General features: G+C 37.2%; 1 protein-coding gene across 1 annotated transcript in view; it reads left to right on the top strand.

The window, feature by feature from the left end:
• ARMC4 (armadillo repeat containing 4) overlaps positions 1-20923 on the top strand; it is a 75742-nt gene that overhangs the window by 23573 nt on the left and 31246 nt on the right. Inside the window, exons 11-16 of the mRNA XM_015810654.1 lie at positions 164-310; positions 2227-2436; positions 3680-3904; positions 5236-5346; positions 8732-8886; positions 9885-10127. Of these exons, the coding sequence (XP_015666140.1) occupies positions 164-310; positions 2227-2436; positions 3680-3904; positions 5236-5346; positions 8732-8886; positions 9885-10127 (1091 nt within the window). The remainder of the gene's footprint in view (positions 1-163; positions 311-2226; positions 2437-3679; positions 3905-5235; positions 5347-8731; positions 8887-9884; positions 10128-20923) is intronic.

Here is a 20923-nt window from a genome sequence, read left to right as displayed (position 1 = left end):
CCTTTCATCTATTCACTTCACTAACAAATCCCACCAAATTGAAATATGCACATTGCCCTTATAATTTTGCTATATAACTTTTTTTTATCTTGGTGTGTCTGTTCAGTAAAACCTATAGTAAAACCTATTGTACCCTGCATTACACTGATGGTCTCATTTATAGGCAGGTAACCAGACGGCTACTGTAATTGCATTGTGTTCAATGAGAGATTTCAACTTGTCTCAAGAAACATGCCAGTTGGCAATTAGAGATGTTGGGGGTCTCGAAGTGCTGATTAATTTGCTTGATACTGAAGAAATCAAATGTAAGGTGAGTTAGTTACATAGCAGTAATTTTTTTTAGGATTCCAGTAGCTTTCACACAGGGTGTTCATTTTGACTTCCAAATCCTTCTGTTTCTTTTAAATAGCTCTGCAACTATCACTCATCTTGTAACGCTGTGTATTTTAATTGAAGCCTCATAATGAGTCTTAACATTTAAGTCACTGGGGAAATTTAAGGAATTAAAACAATTAAGAACTTATGCATGAATTACAGCGCAATTTGGAGAATCCTTCTGGCTTCCATGTACAGGGACAAAGGAAATCAAGATTTCTTCGGTTATTTCCTTTTTGCATCCTCACATGAATTCTCTTTAGAGGCTTTTGCCATCATGTCTAAGAAGCAAAAGAATTTGCTTCTTCAGCTTCGTCACCACTTGCAGTCATCCACATCACACTCATGATTGATAATAGCAATTTTCTATTTGACAGCATGATAATACCTTCTTATTCCATGAGTGAAACAATCATCCTTAGGAGTACTTAAGTTTTAAAGTAATATATTACACTTTAAATCAGTACCATCCCAGCTTAGCTTCAAGGTGTATGAAATCTGTAATGTTTTGTTACCTATTATCTTAGAGGCAAGGACAGCTGAGAAGGAAGATTATACGAGTGCTTGTGCAATGGGGCCACTTCCAATAATCTGCTCATTAAAAAGCCCCTGCCACAGCTACTTCCCTTATAGATTTTGCCCTTTTCACTACTATTATGTTCTTTATGTGCTTGTCACTTTTCCTTATCCTTCCCTTTGGCACCAACTTTTCTCCAGCTTTCTAGAAGATAGAGCAAAGAAGAGCAGACTCATTTTCAGAAAAGGGGATACTCTGGGGCTTATTTGTTATTTTGTTTTCATTTGTCTCTTATAATCACTGTTCCACTCTCCTCTGACCCATGTGGTTAGTTCAATTAGTCAATTTCAGTTCTTTGGTAGTATAACCTCTAGCCAATTTTACAGTCCCAACAGACCCTGTGTCCTCTTTTCTGTTACTATTTCTGCGCTGGCATCTTTCCGTATTTTATTTTATTTGCTCTTATTTTAAACTTGGGAGATGATCTAAAGAGGTAGGAGGAGTAGACAAAGATAAGCCACAGATGAGAGACAAAGTCCCCAGTCAGAACCTCAGCTTTCCTGCTGAAGTGACCCATTCGATGAATATTTTCTCTGCTGACTGGTGAAATTCTAAAGGGGAAAGTAACAAAACCAGAGAAGAAAATAATCACCCTGCCTACAATGAATAGCACAATCCCCAGTCAGAATACCACCATTTGATAATGACTCAGAACAGATGTTGTAGAAGCAGAATATGAATTGGCAGTGCTGCCACTGTTTGAGTCCTGGATGGGTGGAAAGTAATAGAGGAAGACCCTTTGCCTTCTGTTTTTTCATTCTGTAATCAAACTGTATGGAAGAAGGAAAGGCATGTAGCATCTCCTGTGGCATGAAAATCCTCATAGTACAGGTAGTCCTCGACTTACAACAGTTCATTTAGTGACCTTTCTAGGTTACCATGGCATTGAAAAAAGTGACTCATGACCATTTTTCACAGTTATGACCTTTGTGGTGTTCCCATGATCATGATCAATGCTTGGCAACTGGTTCATATTTATGACAGTTGCTGTGTCCCAAGATCCTGAGATTACCTTTTGCAACCTTTTGACAAGCAAAGTTAATGGGGAAGCCAGATTCACTTAACAATCGGGTTACTAACTTATCAACTGCAGTGATTCACTTAACAACTGTGACAAGAAAGGTAGTAAAATAAGGAAAAACTCACTTAACAAATGTCTCACTTAGCAACAGAAGTTTTGGACTCAATTATGATCATAAGTAGAAGACCACCTACATAGAAAACTTTCCAGTATAAAAAAAGCAATCAATAACAATGCATTTTTGTTCCATTAGATTGGTTCATTAAAAATCCTGAAGGAAATTAGTCAAAATGCTCAGATAAGACGTACGATTGCTGATCTTGGAGGATTGCAGATCATGGTTAATATACTTGATTCTCTAGATCAAGATTTGAAGTGTTTGGCTGCTGAAACAATAGCTAATGTAGCTAGGTTCAAACGAGCCCGAAGAACAGTCCGTCAGCATGGTGGAATCAAGAGACTGGTAAGTTGCTTATATACTCATATAAGTTTTAATATCAGAATTTCATTCTAATCATGTCTTTTTTTCCTCTAACAGTAATGGGGAACTAAATGTATATCAATGTAGTCAAATAATTTCCTTTTTTCATGTGACAGAAAGATTACTCTGCTTTTTTTTTAATGTCACTATGGGGCATTGCATGCCAAAACAACTAAACTCAGGGACAGTTTTTTCTCTAGTGCCTTCACTCTGCTGAACATCTAATTCCACAGCACTGTCTTATGTCTAAAGATATTTAACCATGTGGTAGGGCTGTATTACTATCATCCTTCTCCTCTATTACCTTCTACTATTGGTATCTTATGATTATATTACTTTGTTGTTTATATGTACACTGAGATCTTATGCACCAGAGACAAATTCTTTGTGTGTCCAATCACACTTGGCCAATAAATAATTATTCTGTTCTGTTCTATTGTATTCTATTCTATTCCTGTTTCTATTTTTATTTTTGTCTATTTCTATTCTAATTCTACCTTATCCTACCCTACCCTATAGCAGACATTAGCAGAGCTGTGGTGGCGCAGTGATTAGAATGCAATATTGCAGGCTAATTCTGCTGACTGCCAGCAGTTCAATTCTGACTGGCTCAAGGTTGACTCAGCTTTCCATCCTTCCGAGGTAGATAAAATGAGGACCCAGATTGTTGGAGGCAATAGGTAGACTCTGTAAACCACTTAGAGAGGACTGTAAAGCATTGTGAAGCGGTATATAAGTCTAAATGTTATTGCTATGTGTAGCCTTCCTTTAAAAGAAAATGAACAATCCCCAGTCAGAACAACAATTATCTTTAAAATTAATAGTAGCATCTCTCTAAAATTCTTGCCATTTTGAAGTGGAATACAAACATAACCTCTAAAATAGACCAAAGATATTTTTTTAAAAAAAGCCCGCATCCCAAGAAAAACTATAAATTTCTAATCTTAATCCTTTGACCCATCCATAGTGTTTCTTTGCCTTCCCAAAATCTCATATGGGAACTCTGCTCTCCCCCTGCTCCACCAGAAGATTGCAGACTTTTTTTTTTACAATCAAAAGCTTATAGGCAATAAGAGCTAGAACTGGATAAGATATTTCCTTCTTTCATTTCTAGAACAAATGTTATAGGCATCTTTATGGTATCTTTCAGTGCCAGGATGCATATTTGATTAGTGTCCATCAGGATGTACCTGATCAATTTTATTGGATTATTGTTTCTTACCAGGTTGGGCTGTTAGACTGTTCTGCAAGCCTCAATCAGCTTCAGGGAAAAGAAATTGAAGTAGCACGTTGTGGTGCTTTGGCACTGTGGAGCTGCAGCAAAAGCGCTAGGAATAAAGAAGCAATCCGTAAAGCTGGAGGCATCCCTCTGCTGGCTCAGTTACTGAAGTCTCCTCATTCAAATATGTTAATACCTGTGGTAGGAACTTTGCAAGAGTGTGCCTCTGAGGTAAGCAATGTTGCTTCTGAAAATTCAGGTGTCTATCCTCCACAGGTCAAATAGAAAGCAAAAGTAGATAGTGCAACATTAAATTGCAACAATATTCTATCTATCCATTCATCTATATACTAATCAATCACAAAGTGATATAATTGACTACAACATAAAGTAGTTTCAGTGATTCCATGTAATTATATTCCATTATATTTAATTCTTTAAATTAATAGAAATTATGGTATTTACTTGAAAGGAATAGGAGTTGTCATTTCCGAATAATTACAAATAGAAATAACTGAAATTTGTGTGTGTGTGTGCGTGCGGAGGGTGGGGGGATATATAATCCCTCTCAGGTGACAAGCTGATCAGTCAATTCCTGTGACAACTAACAGATCCACACTTAGTTGATTAAAAAAAAAAAGTGGACCCTGCACTTGTGGGAAAACGTTAGGGAGAAAAAAAACCTCACTATCCCTAGGATATTGTCTCCAGATTTTGTAATCAATCCTTTTCTGACTGAGCAATAACAAAATATTTGTATACCAATATGGGTGTTAGTGGGAGATCAGTTAATTTTGAAATTGAATTGCCTTGTTTTATAACCTATTGATTGTATCAGGCTTTTTTTGGCCCAGTATTGCCTTTTTTTGAAGAGAGGTTTCTGACCAGTGTGTACAGATAGTCCTTGATTTACAACCGTTCATTTAGTGACTGTTCAAAGTTATAACAACACTGAAAAAAGTGACTTATGACCGTTTTTCACACTTATGAACATTGCAACATCCCCATAAACGTGATCAAAATTCAGATGCTTGGGAACTGGTTCATATTTATGACCTTTGCTGTGTCCCAGGGTCATGTGATCACCTTTTGCAATCTTCTGACAAGCAAAGTCAATGGGGAAGCCAGATTCACTTAATAACCAGGTTACTAGCTTATCAGCTGCAGTGATTCACTTAACAACTAGTGGAAGAAAGGCTGTAAAATGGGGCAAAAACACTTCACAAATGTCTCACTTTACAAAAGAAATTGTGGGCTCAATTGTGATCGTAAGTCGAGGACTACTTGTATTACACATTCTTATGCACAGTTATGCAGTAGGTAGACAGATGGACATATAAATTTCCTGATTGGTTTTGGCAGGAATTGTCATCCTTAACTCACAAGAAAAAGAGGCTTTGCAGTATAGAGGAATATTTGCTAGTTTTATAGTCTTCTACTAATTTTCATTGTTAGGAGGATAGCAAAGACAAAAAAAGAATTTAACTTTGCCCACATTGGTAATTTATTTTCTAAACGTTTTTTTCAAACCCTTTCTAATAGGTGTTTATTTGTATTTGTAGCCCAGCTACAGACTAGCAATAAAACAAGAGAAAATGATTGAAAATCTTGTGAAAAATCTGAACAGTGAAAAGGAAGAATTGCAAATGCATTGTGCCAGTGCAATCTTTAAGGTAAACCTTAATCTTCTCAGGCAAAAAAGGTTCTCTGTGAACTATTTCTCTTTAAAAAATAATGGGACAAACTGGATACCTATCTAGGGAAAAAAATGGTGGAACTTCTTCACCTGCTCTTTATCACAAAAACTGAAATAACTGAACAAGAGCCTAAATAATCTGTGCTTATGAGAAAATATTTACAAATGGGCTAGAGTGGGAAGGAGAAATAAAGAAATAGTAAGTAATTGAATTTGTAACATGCCAAATTTATCAATTTATTGATTTTTAAGATATTGTCAGTTATCTTGCACTGATGGCACAGTGATTAAAGTGCAGTATTGCAGGTAAACTCTGCCCATTGCCTGGAATTCAATCCTGACAGGGCTTAAGGTTGACTCAGCCTTCTATTCTTCTGAGGTCGGTAAAATGAGGGCCCAGATTGTTGTGGACAATAATGCTTTTATTGCAAACCACACAGAGAGTGCTGTAAAGTGCTATGGGCAGTGATGGGATTCAGCTAGTTCGCACCACTTCGACAGAACTGGTAGTAATTTTTTATTGCCCAGGCCCAGAATGGACTTCCAGAAGCGGCATCCACACAGAGAACTGGTTGTTCATATATTTGAATCCCACCACTGACTCTAGGGTAGTATATAAGTCTAAATGCTATTGCTATTTACTGTACAATAGTTACAAATCCTCTAGAATAAGCAAAGCCTTATATTTAAAAAGTTCCTGTTGGGCTACAGTCTTACTATTCTTTGGCCCGTGTTCTAAGAGTGCTTAATTTGTCAGGATCCTCCCCATGAAGTTGCATACAGGACTCTGAATCTGCAATGGAAAATGCAGTCTTGAATAACTTTGTTTATCTATCAGCTCTGATGTGTCCAAATTTGACACCATGAAACTTTCAAAGGAAAATGATAATAAAAGCTTTAGATCAAAAAAAACACTAGCCCTTTAACTTGGATAGTATTAACTCCAAACCCACCCCCACAAATTAATAATGTAAAGAGGATGGTGAATTCTCTATTGCTATGTCATTCTTTAGTTAGCAGAATTCTGGAATATTGGTCTAGTTAGCATTGCTTTGTAAATAGCTTGCCATGTTTTTCCCCCCTACTTATCTCCCTTCATATGCTTGCTTTATTTAGGAAATAAATATGGCTGCCCATCTACCTATAAGAAAATTGGGGTATTGAACAAAAATTAGAGAAATTTTTAAATGTATATTTTATTATTTTTTTACAGTAACAATCTTTAGTATTAGTAAGCAACACGTTGTCTGGGTTTATATGTTTGACAATAATAGTACAACCTGCCTCCAGAAGCGGTGAATGCTCCAACACTGGAGGTTTTTAAGAAGAGATTGGACAGCCATTTGTCCGAAATGGTATAGGGTTTCCTGCCTGAGCAGGGGGTTGGACTAGATGACCTCCAAGGTCCCTTCCAACTTTACTATTATTATTATTATTATTTTCCATTCCTACTCTTTATTCCATTTTTCTAACCATTTATAAAAAATTTCCCATGTTTGAAAGTATTCTGAATCTTGCTTCCCCTTCATTTTCAATTTGAGCCTATCCATTTCTGCACAATTCAAAATTTTCTTAATTATGTCTTCTTCAGATGGTATTTCTTCATTTTTCCAGTATTGAGCAAATGTAATTCTCGCTGCTGTTAATATATGTAATATTAAGTATACACATTTTTATTATAATTTTCTGAGATTGCTAGTCTTGCAGGTGGTAGATACCATCTATAGAACATTTTATATAAATTTTCTTTATAAGTAGCTTTCCTTGTTATTTTGTAGTTTCTTTCCCATAAGTTTTGCCATTTTTCTAACTCTACATTGTGTCCAAAGTTTTTTCCCCAAATTATCATTGTTTCTTTAACTTGTTCATGTTCCATCTTTAAATTTAACAGAAAGCTGTATAGTTTCTTAATCAATTTGTCATCTGATGACAATAGTATCTGGTCTAACGCTGTCTGGTCTTTGTAAAAACCACATATTTTTGTCTCTTTCTCATATCTCATTTGCATTTGCAGGTGTGGCTACCATGATAGCTCAGTGCCCTGTTCTTCCAATTCTTGTTTAGTTTGTAGTTTCCCATCAGTATTCAAAATATCTTTATAAGTCACAAGTTTCTCATAATTAATTAAGTTTGGGTGTACCAACGCCTTCATTGTTGAAACCCATCCTAATATTTTCATGTAAGTTCTTGATTTTACCTTTTCCCATTTCAAAAGCAGTGCATTTCTTTCATAGTGGTTTTGAAAGTATTTGTGAATTTTGTTCTTCCCATACCATAGGAAAGCATGCCATCCAAGTTGTAGGTCGTGTCCTTCTAGGTATAATAGTCTTTTATTTCTAAGAGTTATCCATTTTTTTAACCATGTTAGTGTGCTGTTTGATAGTACAAGATCCAGTCTGGTAGCCCAAAACCTCCATTTTCTTTTGCTTCTTGTAACATCTCCAGTCTGATTCTAGCTTTTTTCCCTTGCCAGATAAATTTCAATATTGATGACAAAAAAAATTGTCAGTTTTTATCGGTATTGTTTGAAATAGAGTAGTTTGGGTAAAATGTTCATTTTCACAGTCGCTATTCTTCCCAAGATTGATATTTGTAGATTTTTCCATTTTTCCAAGTCTAGTTTTATTTGTTTTAATAATTTTACATAATTATCTTCTTTTATTGTTACATACTCTGCTGTTGGATATATCCCCAAGTATTTAACTTTCTTAGCTACTTGAAGGTCTGTTTTTTTCTGATAAAAGTTTTTTTTATCTGTGAGGTTTTTAACTATAACTTTAGTCTTTTCTCTATTGATTTTCAGTCCTACTATTTCTCCAAATTCTTCAATCTTTGCTAATAATTTAGGACTTTTCTCTAACGGATCCTCCAATATAAATACCAGGTCATCTGCAAATGCTTGTACACCCTAGAGAGAATTTTAAACCATTAAAGCAAAAAAGACAATGCTGAGGCCCCAATGAAACTTACGTCCATAGATCAACCATACCATGTCAGCCTCATTAACATCCTGACTCCAGTGTCTGGAGGAAAAAACATTGTTTTTCTGAAGGCCAATAATGTTAGGCCATCCATATTTCTTGATTGAAACTGTATTTGCCAATGTTCATTTTGAGACTTCTCACTGGAGTGATGAAGAAATGGGCTTGAGATCTATTTATTTTAATAGGATTTTAAACCTATACTATTTGTTTGCATCTTTCTAATTTAATTTAGGAATCTAAATATTGCTTCTAGGATTTTAAATTTAGTCCATTTACCGGTAAATCATATTGCTATCTCTAAACAGAACATGGATTTAAAACGTGTTTTCAATGTCTCTTTGTATTTATATTTTCTTTTGTTCGTTTGTTTTTACATAGTGTGCTGAAGATCAAGAAACTCGTGACCTTGTTAGGCAACATGGAGGCCTGAAACCTCTTGCTACTTTAGTTGCTAATTCTGGAAATAAAGAACTTCTGGCAGCAGTGACTGGAGCAATCTGGAAATGTGCAATCAGCAAAGAAAATGTGACAAAGTACTTGCAATATTTGCTGTCTTGAAATATATGTATTGTAGTTAGCACCTCCTGCTTATAACCAGCCATAAGAATTTACAAACCATTAGGATTTTAAAATCATTAAGATTTAATAGTTATGTATAAGTAACATCAGGAATATTTAGGTGTTGTGTGTGCACTTTAGATGGGGTTCTGTCTAACTCCAGTTATCATACTGAAACTTAAAACTTGTTGAAATATTTATTGGAGAAGTTGGCAATCTAATAATATAAGTTTAAGCCAACATTTACTTTTCAAGAATACCTGTAGTTATCATCAACTGTATTCTCTATTTTAATGTCACCTAGATATATTGGAGTAAAAATTAGTTTTTGCCCTGTTGGGTAAGGATAGTGGGAAACACAGTCTAATCCATTTTACAGATCACTAAATTGAGGAAGGATATCCAAGAGCTATTGATATCTGCAAGCAGTGACAGGTCGGCCTTTTATGCATTTATGTGCAGTGTTGCGATAGAAATATGAAAGGGTGAAATTGGTGTCATGGCGCATGATGGACATTTTGTCAGTTTGGCATCATAATTGATAGGAACAGATGTGCCTGGAAGTTAGAGAATTACAATTTGTGATGTTAAAGCAAGCAGCAACCCTTGTAAAATAAGGCATATTAGAAGTAATGTCAAGATTTGGCTGAAATGGGTTTATGCATATATATATTGCCAGTTTCAATTCAAATGTTTATTAATCTTGAATTTTATGATTCCTAATTATAAGACACAGTCATGACTGAGAACTATAAAATTCTGGAAAATACAGAAAGTACAAAACTTCTACTAAATTTATTTATTTAAAAACGTCATTCCTATTGTAATATAGAATGATAATAGCTCATCTGCCTTTAAACCACCCAAAATATGAGACAGAATAATGAAATCCAAATTCTTTGAATTTAATTATAGTTGGAGTAAGTCTGTTGACAAATATATGTATATTTAGTCATGAAACTTTGATTTTTAGATTCCGAGAATACAAAGCCATAGAAGCTTTGGTTGGCTTGCTAACAGATCAGCCAGAAGAGGTTCTTGTAAATGTGGTAGGTGCCCTTGGTGAATGTTGTCAGGAACAAGCCAATCGGACCATTATCCGTAGATGTGGTGGAATCCCATCTCTTGTTGCCTTACTCACTGGAACCAATCAAGCTCTTCTTGTGAATGTGACTAAAGCTGTGGGGTCTTGTGCAACTGAACCAGAAAATATGGCGTAAGTTTTTCTGTTTAGTATATATTATATGCACATTGCCATATTTGTCATATTTGAAATTAGTGCTATGAAAGACACATCATAAATAAGAATTACATTTAGCAAATATTTAGTATGTTTGAAATAAAAGATTTCAACTAAATAATATTTGAAATATTTCAATAACTAAAATATTAAAATTAAATAAATCAAGCCTCACAATATTTTTGAGACTCTTTTTTCTGTATTCATTGGTGATTTTGTGATGGGCTGAATATGAAATTATCCTTGCTTTGACTATATTAGCAGAATGTGGTCAATGGAATTTTAAATCCTGATTTTTATTTAAATGGGAGCATTAAATGCCACAAGTTGTTTTGTAAACTCATGTTGTTTCAAAGTCTTTTCTAAAATGACATACTAATAAATAACTACTTCTGGTTTCAGAAACATTACTAGAATTTTAAGATTTTGTACAGTTTTTGGATCTTGAACTTTTATGTTAAATATGAATTAATATAGGAGTTAATAACTTGTAGTGTTAAGGTCACAAAGAGACCTTGATTTAATGTAGCTTTCAGTTAATTTCACAAGCTTTTTACAAGAGTGATTTCCAATATTGCTGGGAGTAATCTATCCCTCTTTTGGAGTCTTCTGTGTTTTGTGTGTGTGTATGAGAGAGAGAAAGAGGTGTGGTGTGGTGATGGAATTAAGAAGAATGAAGATACAATGACAAAAAATAGTTTTGTGTCCTTGCCTTAATAAAATCCTAAAACCTAAATTGGTCTCTATTTGGGAAGAGTGCCAATAATGATCTACTTTATATTCTGTATCATTTTATGATATTAATATGGGATCATTTCAGATATAGTGATATCAAGTCTCAGTTTTAAAAATACTGAGTAGATCGTATCATTTTTCAAAATTCTATATTCAGAAGAATGGGATCATTTTGGTAGTACAGATTTCAAAATACTGCAAAACAATTTAGGAATAAATATATAGCAACTTCCAAAGTTTAAGTAGTTTAAGGCTGATAAGCATATGAATGATCCTATGCTTTTCTTCCGAGGCAGACATTACACTCATTTAGAACAATTTCATTTCTAAAGTTTGAGGTAGAAAGTTGGGTTTCTGGATGAGATTCCAGGATATTCTGAGTACAAACTGTACTCTTCACCAACAAATTGTCATTCCTTCTTTGATAATATCTGAATCCTAACACCTAAAAAACAAATTATATATTTCTTTCTAAGTGCTTTAGCACAAAATATGTTTTTCCTTCTGCCCATCTAAGCTTTAAAAAATCTTTTGCGTAGTTGACATTATAAGAGTTATCCTGAAGTATTTAAACATTTAATAGCTGTGCATGGAAACTAAACATTATCAAACCACATTTTCTTTTTTTCTTCTTCCCACATTGCACTCTTAAGTGTAAACGAAGTTATTGGTTTTTGACTGTTATAATGTAAAACTTAGATCTGAAATTTAAGCATTTCCTTTTGGGATAAATGTTTCATTAAAAGCTTCAAGTAATATTTTGCTTTATGTGGAAAAAGTCTTGACAAGGGCATGTAGTATAGTTCTTTGCTTCTGTACAAGCAAGATCAAATGAATATAGCCCTTGTTTCCTCCCATTATTTTATTTTGCCTCACTTGCTTCTCTTAGTGCAGTGATTTAATTTCCTTGAAAGCACCATTTGTTTTTTGTTTTTTTTAAATAAATTTTTATTGATTTTTCATTAAAAAACAAAAATATAAATCTTTTATCACAATGTTAACCAGAAAAAAAAAAATCAACACCAATCAATACATTCACGGACGTGTCCGGTGTCCCCCTCCCGCACCCCCCCTCTCACTTGCCTACACCTTCCTCCTCCTTATCTTACCACCACTCCTCCTTCCTCCCTCTTTCCTACTTCCCTTTCTCCCTCAACCATCCCGTCAGTGCAGTTGGGGTATCACCAGGCACCTCCTTAAAAAATCATACATATATATATATACATATAAATCTATAATACCAACCTAGCCCTTTCCCCCCTCCCCCCCCAGGACTTCCCAAAGCTAATCTAGGAAATAAATGCACAATCATCCACCATTTGTTTTCATGCTTTGGCTGTCACCCAGTGGTAAGATAGGGCAGAAATGTAAATATGGCATAGATGAATGAAGCAAGTAGAAAGTTATGCATAGAATTAATCATTATTATATCATATCTCATAAACAATGGTTAGTTTACATGTAATTTTTGTATTAACTCAACACTGGTAGAGTCATAAATTGGCAATGGAATCCAAATAAGATATTGTAGAGCAGGGCTTTTCAAACTTTTCACCCATTGTACCACTTTTAGGATATGGCAATATCCGAGTACCACCAGTCAACTAGCAAGGTGTCAAAAACTTGACCCCCCAAAAAAAGGAAAAAAGTGATAAAGTACAGGTAGTCCTCGACTTACAACAGTTCGCTTAGTGACTGTTCGAAGTTACAATGGCACTGAAAAAAGTGCCCCCCAAGCCACAGCCGAGCAAGACACCTGCCTGCCCACCCAGCGGCGCTCTTCCTCCTGTCTGAGGTTTCCATTGTTGTGAGCATTTCTGTTGAGGATTGGCAGTGGAGGTGGAGTGAGGGGGGTGTTTGGCTTTTATTCCCCCCATCTGCTGGGTGGTTGCAGCAGGTTTTGGTCACTTCAAATGACCCTGGGACACTGTGACCATCATAAATATGAATCAGTTGCCAAGCATCTGAATGTAAATCACAAGACCCTGGAGATGCTGCAACATCCGGCGCTTCTTCTGAGCTTAGCAGAAGTGCCAGGATCAGTACCGAGCTCCAGCTGTAGCCTGGCATTGATCCTGGTGCTTCCACTGAGCCCTGACAGCCCTGCAGCTCCAGCCATCTCTCGCTCAGACTTGTGCGGTGCTGCCACCGGTTCAGCTCATTCCCCTCCCCGGCTACCACTTTTCTAGGATGTTCGCGTACCACTTGCCAGGTGGTACCCGTACCACTGGTTGAAAAGCCCTGTTGTAGAGCATTAATAATAATAATATACTGCTTGGAGGCTATTGCTTTTGTCTCCAGTTTTATACTAGAATAGACAACCCATGACCTGCTTGGTCATCATTTCAGAAATATTTTCTTACCCAGTTCCTCAATATCTTCTACTATACTGCCTTCACTGAAAAAATTCTTAAAGATTCTGAAAGATATTCAGAGATGTATCTACCTTGAAAATAGCTCATGTTTAACTGTATAGGAGAGTCATACTACAGAAGTTGTCTACAGGACTTTTAATGATATTTTGAATTACATCATAAAATGCTTATAAGTTTTATGTCATTACATGTTTTATAAAATTTGCAAAATTACAATTCTTTTTGGGTCATGGCTTCCAGATTTTGGATGCATTCTGTAAGTCCATTTGAGGTACCTTGGTCAAAAAGGTTTTGCCCCATGATGTACTGTTTGCCCAGTTAAAAGTTATAGGCATAAGAATTTTACTAGTAAATAAAATGAATATCAAAGCATAATGGTGAATTGTGATCTGAAAGATATCACTTTATTTAAGCAAAAGGAAAGGAACCGTTGATCATTTGAGTGGAATCAAATGAATCTTGAGTTAAGGTATGCATCACTCCTTAGTTTATTTTATTCTTCCAATTTGATTCTCCAATGCAGGAACATTGCTGAATGCTATCACCATCAACCCCTAATGATAGCTGGAACTTTGAGGAAAAGATACAGCAAAGAACATACAAAGGAGAACAATCAAACATACTTCTAAGTATAGTTTGTGTCATCAAGAGTGATTGAGTTAGCTTTGTTTAGCATGTTCTCAGAGGTCCTATTCCAGATTCTCTCTCATGCTGAGATGTAGCAAATGGTTATCAAGGTGTAGGCCTTCCTGGTGGTATTCCTTCAGTTTGAAATGGCTTTTCAAAGGGTGTGTCTAGCTGTTCATTATTCTTCTGGTTGAAGGCAAATATATTTTATTTCATGCTGCTAATATATGATTTATGTTTTATTACTGTACTGACACAAAGGGTATTTTTTTTATAATAAGTCTGTGTCTAGGTATGTTGTGTTAACATATGGCAAACTTTTACTATTTTTTTAAATGTAATTTTAAAATGCTCTACTTTATCTGAAGAAAACTTTGTTTTGAACAATAATGCTACAATAATAATAACAATTATTTGGCTTAGACAAATGTACTACAACAGCAATAAATCGGTAAAATCACAAACAATAATGGAATTGAAATACTGAATGGCCAAATTATCAGGATTTAGATGAAGGCCTCAAGTATCTGGTATTTTACAGTTGGATAACACCAAGCATGGATAAATTAAAAATGTGATTAGTAAAGATTATACCCAAAGACTAAGAAAAGTGCTAAAGAAAAAAATGAATGGTGGAAACACCATCAAAGTAATCAATACTTGGAATCATTAATTGAGGACAAGCTGAATTGGACAGTTTGAACCACAAAACAAGAAAGCTAATGATTATTCATTATGCATTACATCGGTGTAGTTATATTGATTGATATGAACAGTGTCGTGGTCCAGTGCGGGCCACGGAAATGGCTGGCCAGTGTGCGCATGTGTGGGTGCGCATTTCCCCCCACTCATGCTAGCGCCCGCAGTCCTGTTTGCATCTGCACGGATGCTAGTGCGGGGCGGGTGTCCGCAGTCCATTTGCACATGTGCCACTAGCCTGGGCGGTTTGTGTGACCCATTTGCACATGCGCAAACAGGCTGCTAGCCGCCGTGGGGTGCATGGCTGCTCATGCATGCGCACGTTGCCAGCGCATGCCACATGCACGAACGGGGCTGCCAGTGCCGTGCCAGTGTGCATGGCCCCGTGTGCACAAATGCGCGCATGCACACCAGTTTGGAAGTGCTCTCCTTCCCTCCGATCCTCGAGCCCGGAAAGGTCGGAGACCTCTGGCCTAGTGGTCAAGATTCCCATTTGAAAGGTTGAAAGTTCAATTCTAGGTAGTGGCAGATGTTTCTTTCCAGGGGTACAAAGAAAAAAAGATATCTGCTACTAACTCCACATGGCATTAAGAAGGTCATCTGGCCAGTAAACCTCAGCTCCATCCAGTCTCTTCAACTCTATCTCAAATTAAGGGTTTTAAAAAGGGAGTTACTGTATATTAATTGATATATCTGCCCTACAGAAATGGAGGCCAGAGATTTACTTCAAGTTAAACAATCTGTCAAGAAGAAACACATGTATTGGCTTTTACATAAAAACAGCCTAGAACAAACATTGATGCAAGTTAAAAATTGGAATTTACTGAATGTCCAAAATATTCACAAAATATGAATATCAAAATAAAGTAATAAAACCACAAATAGAATGCTGGTAAGGAAAAGTATTATTTGATCAATTTCTAAAAAAGAATAAAGGGAAAGAAGATAAAGATAAAACTTGGTAATAGTTTACAACTGCAACATAAAAAAAAAGAAACCAAAGACTTGATTTTGGCTGTTCGAGCTATTCAAACTAATGCAATCAAGGCCAGAATTGAAAAATCATCAAACAATTCAAGGTACAGATTCTACAAAGAAACAAGAAGAAACATTGGATTATTTGTTCAGGTCATGCAAGAGGATCACAGGATCTGATTATAAACAACAATATAACACAATCACCAAAATGTACTGACACATCTATAAATATTATGTTCCAGTAATGAAAAATTGGTGTAAACATAGAATTGAAAAAGTATTTGGAAATGTGCAAGTTAAAATATTGTGGGATTTTCTAATACAAACTGATAAAGTCTTGAGTCATAACACTGGATTTAATTGTAGCTGAAAAGAAAAAAATGTGGGTAATTGATGTGGCCATACTGGAAGATAGTAGACTAGAACAGGGGTCCCCAACCCCCAGTCTGTGGACCAGTACCGGGCCACAGCATGCCAGCAACCGGTCCGCACAAACAAGGAAAGCCCCATCGTCAGGATGTAGGCAGCACACAAAACCACGCCCCCTCCGGTCTGCAGAAAAACTTCTCTCCATGTAACCGGTCCCTGCTGCCCAAAAGGTTGGGGACCTCTGGACTAGAAAATAGAGTGGAACATCACAAAGTATTAACATCTGAAAATCAAAATTGAAATATTTTGGCATAAATTGGCTATGGTTGCTCCAGTGAATCACCTGATTAGCTGCACAGACTGACTACAAGCAACAGCATGACAAAATAGAACAGTGCATTGAAAGATCTGTAAGAAATGCCATTTGCCTGCAAGCAAGAACTGATGGGACCATAAAATAGAAAAGTCATAGAAAATGAAGAAGCTAAATTGCTATGGGACTTTAGAATTCAAACAGACAGCACCTGCCACATAACACCCAGACTTAACAATTGTTGATAAGAAAGATAAAAAAGTATGGTTATTGGATGTGGCATTACCTGGAGATAAACAGAATTGAAGACAAAGAAAGGTAGACCCAATAGTAATAAGCGCCTTGGGTACAATCCCAAAGCAACTGGAGCACCACTTGAACCTATCGACATTGACTAATTTGCTATCAATCAATTGCAAAAGGCAGCTTTACCAGGAACAGCTTACATCCTGTGATGATACCTCTAACTCCAAACATCCAGATCTCCCTATCCCAGTTCTGGGAAAGGACTTGATAGGTAGACAAAAATGCCAAATCCAGTCTGAACATCTGGCTGACTGCAATGAATCAATAATAATTCACATAACATGGTATGCAATAAACAATCCATGACAGGGTTCAAACATTGCACTAAGCCAAATGAACTAATGCACATTCTTTCTTAATACAATATGTGAGTCAAGCCACCGCTTGTCACATTTTTTCTGAATTTATTAACTTTCCAGTATTAATTTAAGCAGGATTTAAGTGATGGAACTATATTAAACATTTAGAAAGGACACTTCACAAAATACAGGTAGTCCTCAACTTACCACTACAATTGAGCCCAAAATTTATGTTGTTAAGTGAGACATTTGTTAAGTGAGTTTTGCCCCAGTTTAAAACTTTTCTTGTCACAGTTGTTAAGTGAATCACTGCAGTTGATAAGTTAGTAACCTGGTTGTTAAGTGAATTTGGCTTTCCAGTGACTTTGCTTGTCAGAAGGTTGCAAAAGGTGATCACATGACCCTGGGACACAGCAAAGGTCATACATATGAACCAGTTGCCAAGCATCTGAATTTTGATCACATGATCATGGGGAGGCTGCAAAGGTCATAACTATGATAAATGATCATAACTCACATTTTTCAGTGCTGTTATAACTTTGGATGGTCACTAAACGAACTGTTGTAAGTCAAGGACTACCTGTGTCCCCAAAGCCTGTTGCTCAAAATGCTAAGTGTCTCACATCAGTAGCTGGAATTATTTGTTATACATGCTCAAAAAATGCAAAGAGTTGGAAGCGGCCACAATGAGTCATTGGTAGGATGTGACAGCTCAATGCTTTGGGTTTAAAGAGGCGTATGATGACATTTTCCTCCAATAGTTTACACAATCCTATTAATTGGAATATTTCAGCAGAGTAACAACTTTATCTAAATGCCCAGTATGTGAAATACAGGCTTGAATCTGGTGACAAGATCTTTTGTTACACAGATACCTCAGGCTGATAATAGAGCACAGGCATGTTGTTACTAGTTTAACAGAATGCTCTTTTTGTTTTATAAAAGTGTATTATGCAACTCACCCAGCTTTCCCTGAAGTAGTTTTTTACAGAGACCTCTCCTAGCATTCCTAAAAAGCCTATTAGCCAAGCTGAATGAAAAATCTGGGAGATTTTGTACAAAGCATTTGATGAGTACCAGATCACCATAGTCTAGAGCAGGGGTCAGCAACCCATGGCCCCAGAGCCGCATGCGGCTCTTTCATCCCTCTGCTGCGGCTCCCAGTCCTCCGCCACCTAAAAAAAAACGTTCAATCAATCAATTCCAACTTCTCATAGAAAAAAAAAGATCTCGTGAAGTTGGAATTGATTGATTGAACTTTTTTTTAGTCCCACAAACAAAAGAAGTTTGTGGGACTGCCCACAAGCTTCTTTTGTTTGTAAGACTGCACACGGCAGTGGAGGAAGTGATGGAGGACCACGTCGGAGCTGGAAAGAAGGTGCTCTTTGGGTCCGATCAGGGGCGCGCAGGGGGGTGTTCTGCCAAACATCTTGTACGGAGCTGGGGAAATGGGCCGGGTGGGGGGAGCTGCCAATTCTGCTGCCATGAGGCTTGGTAGATCCCTGTCAGTGGCCATGATCCCCCAGCCAGCCAGCCACCATCGCCCGACCTACCCCTTACCTGGCCGGCCAGCTGGCACAAAACCTCACCGCTCTTCTCCTCGTTCTGATCCCCATTCTGCTCCATCCGAGTTGAAGAAAGCGGAGGCGCAGCAGTGGGATTGCTCTCAATAAGGCGGGCACACACGAGCGAGCAGTGCACCCGGCTTTTATTGTTTGAGAGCAATCTTGCTGCTGCACCTCCGCTTTCTTCAACTCGGATGGAGCTGAGGAGCCGCTGGGGGCCTCTTGAGTGGGAAGGACGAGCTTTGCTGCTGGGCCATGCCTGGGCTATGCCACTGCCTCCCAAACTCCACCTTTGCTGCTGGGGAAAGCTGCAGTGGCAGGGCGCTCCGCACAGGGGAGGTAGAAGGGAAAAGCGGCGGCAGGGCACGCTCCACGTGGGGGAGGTAGGAGGAAAAAGCAGCGGCAGGGCATGCTCTGCGGGGGAGGTAGAGGAAGTAAGCAGCAGCGGCAGGGTGCTCCGTGTGGGAGGGGGGTAAGCAGCAGCAGTGGTGGAGTGCTGGGGGAGGGAAGCAGCAGGGTTTGTGTCTCCTGGTGTTTTCTTTCTGTGGGAAAGGAGTCCAAATGGCTCTTTGAGTGTTTAAGGTTGCCAACCCCTGGTCTAGAGGCTGGTCTAGACTATGTAAAACATGTCCTTAGAAAAATTTCCCCAATGTATTTGTTTGAGAGTGTTTGTGTTTGTTTATTTATCCTGCACAATCACATTATAAAATTTTTAAAGATTTTATGTTGTATTTTATTTAACTTCAAACCACTCTTTCAGTAAGTCTTATGAACTAAAATTTAAGATTTGCTAAACCAACCAGATGTAGATTGACTCTCAGATTTACAATACTATTTATCAAAGCAGTTTGTAACTTTTTGTTTAAGTTTACAAGAGTTGAACTGTGGTTTTCCAAAAGATGAGATTGTGCTTTGTAAGACTTGAAACCTGTAATCTTACCAGGGAGCACAATATATATATTCAGTATAACAGTGTTTACATTTGTGTATGTGGTCTCAATTGGCAGGAGATGCAGTCAGACTTCTTTAGAGTCCTGGCATATACTGGTGTAACAAAAAGGATGATAGCTATAAGAAACAGATGTTGAGTGTGTGCATGTGTCTTTGAGAAAGTCTGAGGCTTGTTTACCCTGGAAATATTCAATATCAAATTATTAAAGCACAAAACTGGCTTGCTGTAGATTCACTTAGAACTGTTGCTTTGGCAGTAAAACAAATGTAACCCTGCAATCCATTTTTTTAAAATGAGCTCATGTATTAGTTTAGAAAGCAATTGCATAACTAACAATCAGGGTCTAGCAGACATATTCCAGTGTCAATTGCAAAAGTAATCATTGTGACCCAAGATTGTTTTACATATACAGTATTTTAGGAAACCATTAGTGTTTTGTAGAATGACTGGCCTCCATATCTACTGTTCAAAAAGTTTGTTTTTTATGTTTTCTGTTCTTGTTTAATGGTTTTTCTTGTTTGCAAAGTATGGATGGGAAAACCCAGGAGAGTTATAATTCTGAGGTTATAGTGAATCTCTCTTGAAGAATGATGATTATACTATTGATGGTTCTTTGGAAGTTGGAAACAACTTCACCCAGGTGGGGATGATAGAAAAGTAGTGGAAAGTAATCAAAGCTAGTCTTAATGGGACTAACACAAAGGGAACTCAAATTAATTATGGTGAATAATGTTCTAGGAGCTCAAACATGTACATATGATTAAGGAATCATTCTAGCTCTTTAGGAAAAGCAAACATAGCTATGAATTCAGGTTATACAATTAGATCAAATGAAACCAGCAGAAAGATAGATCCTTTACAGCAGGCATGTCAAACTCGCGACATCACATGACATTGCACGACGTATCAGAGCTTTTTCGCCATTGCCGGCAATCGGGTGGGTGCGGCTCCGGTATGATGAAACCGGCCGGCAGTTTGACACCCCTGCTTTACAGTCAAATTACTGGTAGTTCTCCCTTAATTGATTTGGTGACAGTTCAAAATTATAGTGATGATGAACAAAGGGACTTATGATCCTTGTCTAAAGTTATGACCATTGCAGGGTTCCTGCAGTCACATGATTGCAACCTGGGCACTTGGCAACCTGTTTGCACTTAGGACTGGTTGCTATGCACCTCATGATCATGTAATCATAATTTGCACTCTTTCCTGCGAGTTTCCGTAGAAAATCAGTAAGGAAGCTGGCAGGGTTACAAGCCACTATCACCTGCTAACTTTTAGAGGGCATTCTTGACTCTGTTCAATATTACAATCCAAACTTCAAGATTCCATCTAAAGATTTTTTTCCCTTTCCTTTCCTTTCCTTTCTTCTTTTTTTCTGGTTCCTAGAAAATATTCTTTAAAAATTTGGTCTATGACATAAATAAATGAAAATGAATAAGCTTTCCTCCTAGTCAAACAACAATGAGCCAAGGAGTTTAGCAAAGACAAGGTCAGTTAGCAGTTCAAGAGTCAGCTGAGGTAGCAAAACTGTTCCATACTCCAGAGTGCAAA

This window comes from Protobothrops mucrosquamatus, unplaced genomic scaffold (assembly GCF_001527695.2).
Source record: "Protobothrops mucrosquamatus isolate PMUCROS unplaced genomic scaffold, P.Mucros_1.0 scaffold13, whole genome shotgun sequence".
In the NCBI taxonomy this organism is placed as follows: Eukaryota; Metazoa; Chordata; class Lepidosauria; order Squamata; family Viperidae; genus Protobothrops; species Protobothrops mucrosquamatus.
This window is presented reverse-complemented; position numbering and strand designations above follow the sequence as displayed.